The sequence below is a fragment of the Phalaenopsis equestris genome, unplaced genomic scaffold, assembly GCF_001263595.1.
Source record: "Phalaenopsis equestris unplaced genomic scaffold, ASM126359v1 Scaffold201807, whole genome shotgun sequence".
NCBI classification, from domain to species: Eukaryota; Viridiplantae; Streptophyta; class Magnoliopsida; order Asparagales; family Orchidaceae; genus Phalaenopsis; species Phalaenopsis equestris.
Window position 1 is genome coordinate 27,936 of NW_018221549.1, and position 5,187 is coordinate 33,122.

At 35.1% G+C, this 5,187-nt stretch overlaps 1 protein-coding gene across 2 annotated transcripts; it reads left to right on the top strand.

Annotated features, from left to right (window-relative positions):
* Positions 1 to 214: 214 nt before the first annotated feature.
* LOC110036038 lies at positions 215 to 4,375 on the top strand. Of its 2 annotated transcripts, none has more exons than XR_002295197.1 (6): positions 215 to 377; positions 424 to 538; positions 688 to 802; positions 934 to 1,048; positions 2,516 to 3,466; positions 4,051 to 4,375. XR_002295197.1 is itself a non-coding variant. In XM_020740384.1 (6 exons), the coding sequence occupies exons 2-6, from the start codon at positions 438 to 440 to the stop codon at positions 4,053 to 4,055; spliced, it is 1,137 nt and encodes a 378-aa protein (XP_020596043.1). In that variant the 5' UTR covers positions 215 to 377; positions 424 to 437; the 3' UTR covers positions 4,056 to 4,374. The 2 variants fall into 2 exon arrangements, 1 of the variants encoding a protein (XP_020596043.1); XM_020740384.1 differs by having other exon boundaries at positions 2,516 to 3,316; positions 4,051 to 4,374.
* Positions 4,376 to 5,187: the final 812 nt, after the last annotated feature.

The window sequence follows — 5,187 nt, forward strand, 5'->3', positions numbered from 1 at the left end:
CTTGGTGTGATATATTACAGAATGTTAAAGTAAATATAATGATATATTAATAATTATTGTTTTTTTTTTCTTGGTGTGATATATTACAAAATGTTAAAGTAAATATAATGATATATTAATAATTATAGTACTCTATAGCACTCTTCGTTCAATTAAATTTTTTAGGTTAGACATTAACTCCCCGTCGCATTCACTTTAATGAGTTGCTCCTAGCTTGAGCCACAGCGCTAAGAAGGCCCAATGCTCGTTGCCCAGCTCTCTGCCAAGGAGATAAAGCTGTGTGGGCTTACCTTCCCAATCTCTTGTCTCTGAAATCTGTACACAAACAATCTCTCTCTCTCTCTCTCTCTCTCTCTCTCTCTCTCTCCTGGTAAGTGTTAAGTGTGGAAGGAAGAAGGATGCCCAGGCCAGGACCGAGGAGAGTGGAAGGAAGAAGGATGCCCAGGCCAGGACCGAGGCCTTACGAGTGCGTGAGAAGAGTATGGCACAGCGACCGGCATCAGCCCATCAGAGGGTCACTCATCCAAGAGATCTTCAGGTTTTCGTCGTCTTAGCTCTCCACCATGCTTAATTCTACCCCATAATTTCCATTTTCGTCGGATTTAGCTGAGCGAGACGAGAGCTTGATTCAGGGTTTTTGATTCCTGAGGAATTTTAAGGAAATGGATTTTGTGATTTTTTCTTAAGGTTGGCGAATGAGGTGCACTGCAACGCCACCAGGAAGAACAAGGAATGGCAGGAGAAGCTCCCTTTTGTAGTTTTAAAGGCCGAGGAGATCATGTACTCCAAAGCTAACTCGGAGGTTTGTTTCAGTTATACAAATTCAGTGGTCTGGCAAATGATGGCTATTTTTATTTTATTTTTATTTATTACTTGTTCACCATTAGCTCCTGATAGATTTATTTTTCCGGAGATTTTTTCTTTATTTTGCAGGCAGAGTACATGGATTTGAAGACTCTGTGGGACAGAGCTAATGATGCCATTGACACCATAATTCGCAAGGATGATGCCAATGAGAGTGGAGATCTTCTTCAGCCCTGCATTGAAGGTATTTTTCACGCTTGTTCTTATAGAAATGGGAAAGCCACTTCCTTCAGGAATCAATGAGAGTATTCTATGAAACATTTTTAGGTTAAACTTATAAACAAACTTGCTTCATTTTTCAAATATGCTTTCAAGGCCCTTTTGGTTGTGCATTTAATTTACTCTTCAGCCTACAGGGTAGGTGCTGGTTTCGGTGATTGAAACTGAACTAATTTTCTGTAAATTTGATTTGAAACTTGTTTTTAGGGCTCATTTGATAGCTTGAATTTAGATATTATGTTTTGAAATTTGGTGAGTTTTGTGGACTTCATCATTGGGTTGGATGTAATTAGGAATTTATGTAAGTGGTGATAATTTTTAAAAAAAAAATACTGAAAACAAAGGAAAGTTATTATGAGTGTTTTCAAATTAACTTAACTTATTAAAAAAATTTTAAACATACAAATATTAAGCTAAATAAATATATTTTATAAATAAAATCTTAATTGATTCTTGGCAAGCTCTAAAAAAGTTAATGTGTTGATAAACAATCAAACGGCCTCTTTAAGTTGCTTGTTCAGCTAGTTTTACTTTTGGGTAAAGTTGGAGAGTGCTATTTTTAGTTTTGGATAACTTATGATGTTCTTTTTTATTTATCATTGGGTCCATTTGACTGCTTAAAGCTAGAAATCATGTTTTGAAAAGAAGCGAGATTTATCATTTCCATCATTTGATTGGATGTAGTTAGAAGTTAATATTGCTTTTAAGCTTTGCATGGCCCCCTAAGACCCCTTTACATGGATCAAAATCCTTTCCATTTACATGGTAATTAGAGGAGTACTTTACAAAATTCGAACCATTCAATTATCTTTTTATGCTTTCAAGTTTGATTTGTAACTTTATCTCTTCAATTACTATAGTAATTGGAAATGGTCCAAATCCCCTTTGAACATAATGATATTTGTTTTTTTGGGGCTTTTACATACATGCTACACAATTCCTATGTATTTATGTATTAAACACCTAACCTTTACTTTTTTATATCTATACCAGCCAAATTTTTCTTATTACATCAAGAATATCATTATTTTTAGTTTTAAAAAGTGAAATATGCCTTTTCTTGCATAGGTAAGTTGGCATATATGTAAAAATTTAACTTTAGGTGTTAGATATATAAATGCATAAAAATTGAGTGTTATGCATGTAAATCGAAATTTTGTTTTTCATTTTGGCTCAAGCAAAAAACTGAAAATGATGGTATCATTCTTGAGGAATGTATTCTGCCGACAAGAGATCAACTGATCCTTTAGGATGATATGATCTTTGCCTCTTTTTTTCAATTTAGCTGGTTATTTATTTAAAAATACGATTTTTATTTCCTTATTCATCTTTCTTACCAGTCACACGTAAACACGAAAAACTGAAAAGGTTGAGCATATTACACAATTTCCTTTGTTCATGCCTTCTCTCATGCTTTCTTTTCTCGATTCAGCTGCTCTCAATCTGGGCTGCATTCCTCGGAGAGCATCGAGGAGCCAGCGGCACAGCAATCCAGTCTCTTATCTGAGCCCCAACTCGAAAGAACTAACCGATGTCTCTCAAAAGCCTCAAGACGACAGCAAAACTAATCAACTTTGTTCAAAAAGTATGTTACCACCACTCATGCCAGGGCAGTCCAGCAATCTCCATGGCTCTGCAACTCAAGTCAGATCAAAGAACTCAGCTGCAGGGCCGGAGATTCAGTTTATGCCATCTACCGCTTCGAAAGGCCAAAACCCCTTCTTGGAAATTCCAAATAAGGACTTAGCATGCAAAGCTAGAGGCTTTCCCGTCCCAGTGGATTTGGGTTTTGTATACCCTCTGTATTATGGAGATGGACATCATTCTCTCCCCACACTTCAGTCACAGCCACATGTGAACCCTCAGGAACTTAGAGAAACGAAGCCTTCTGTTCAATGTAATGGGATGGCCTTCATTATCCGCAACATTTCAGAAGGTTTAGATGGAATCGCTGATTGTGACAAGACGAGCAAGCTTGCACCGGGCACTGAGTGCGACCTTTCGTTGCGCCTCGGCCTACCTTCACCCCCAAGCTCAGATTTCGAGAGTGCCTGGGCCCGTGAAGTTGAGGATGTGGGATCAAGTAGCTCTTGCGATGGAGCCAAATCCTGGGGCGCACTTCGGAATGTAGCTGGGGCCATGAACATTGAAAGATCACTTTCGTCAGCGAGAGATAAGTGGTTTGATTTCTTCTCGGTGGAGAATGTCGACGAACACTACGAGTCCTGCACAAGTAAGCAGAGCTCACGGGGTGATTGTGCATTTACGTGAATGCCTATGGTAAAAATGAATAGTTTTATACTTCTGGTGCGTTAACTGATGATGGCTTCAGCTGGAAGCCGTAAGGATCAGCGATTTTAGAACTGTTTCGTCGCCTGCTTGGGTAAAACTTAGAGCTGATTTTTTTCTTTCTAGAGAAAGGTATTAAAATGGCACCCTGACTATTTGTAGGGGTTCATTTCATTCCCAAGAGTTTATAAAAGTGCTAGTTTGGACTCTTTTAATTGGGGCTAAAGTTGCACTCCCTATAGAAAATGTCAGCTGGTATTAAAAGTCTAAGGATTAAATCCAACACTTTTATAGACTATGGGACTAAAATAACCTCATGTGTAAATAGTTAGGAGATTATTTTGACACTTCACTCATTTTGTCTATAATGTCTTTGTAACTCTCTTTCTTGTTGTATTGTGGTTTAAGTTTGGGGAAGAGCAGTTATTATGCGGAAGTGTAGCTGCTTAGTATTTTTGTTGGCTGCTTGTAGCATATGAACTTTTTAAAAAAATCTACTGAAATATTAGCTATCAGAAGTTTAGGGTGTGGAAGCCGGTTTTGAAAGAATCGTCTTGAAAAAATAGTATTTCAAATAGTTTTAACTGCTGTTTTGAAGAACTTGGAGAAATGGTTTATAAAATTATATTTGCGCTCAAATTTGATGAGGATTTAATTTTTCTCATTTTCTCTTTGAAGGATGAAAGAGATGATGGAGAGACAGATATGGATCCCAAGCATCGGGGGGTTTTGTAATAATGTCTTATTTTCAACTCAATTATTGGCTTCTACATCGCCTTTAGATATATATATATATACACGTTTTACCCGCTGCTGTCTAGCAGCATGACCAACATTTTATCAAGTGCTGTAAAAGTGCAATTTGTATGGGATCTTATGCGCTGTATCAAATGTGGGGGTGAATTTACATACATATCACATAATTCTTATGTATTTCTATTGCTATCACCCAGACTTGAATATGTACACTTATAACCTTTGGTGGCAGACACCTTTGCATGAATGGTGTTTTTCAGTTTTAAAAAGATCGTGTTGGTGCTAATTTAACTGGCAAGCATGTAAATATGAAGGTTTAGATTTATGTAAATAGATAAGAAATTTTCGACTGTTTCTCACGCTTAGTAATCAAATTCTTTTATCATATTTTAAAGTACATGAGTTTAATATTAAAAATTATCTTTTTCTTTTAATGACATGTTTTAAGATAATTAGGTACAGATGTTAAAATAATAATGTTTTGAAGATGTAAATATATAAGAAATTTTCGACTGTTTCTCACGCTTAGCATTCAAATTCTTTTATCATATTTTAATGTACATGAGTTTAATATTAAAAATTATCTTTTTCTTTTAATGACATGTTTTAAGATAATTAGGTACAGATGTTAAAATAATAATGTTTTGAAGAGTTTTATAAAAGAAAAGACAAATCTCGTTTTGAAATATGTGGGTACTCCAAATAAGGATTTTTTTGAAAAAGAATATATTTTTTTAAATCTTCAACAGTTTCAATTCATTACCTCCCAAATACCTATGTTATACGAAGCGAACACGACCTGATGCGGACATGGGATGTCTTTTATTAAAAATATAAGACACGGATACACATTATAATAAATATTTTTACTATATATTTTAAATCAATAAAATATTAAGAATAGTAATAAAAAATAAATAAATTTAATAACACTTAACTTTTAACAGCTAACAGCTCGTTCGACATCATTTTTGTTTCCTGTTTTAGTTGACATAATCTTTATAATTTTTTTAAATGTTTGGAAATAAATTAAATTGTATTTAAAAATAATCAAAATGC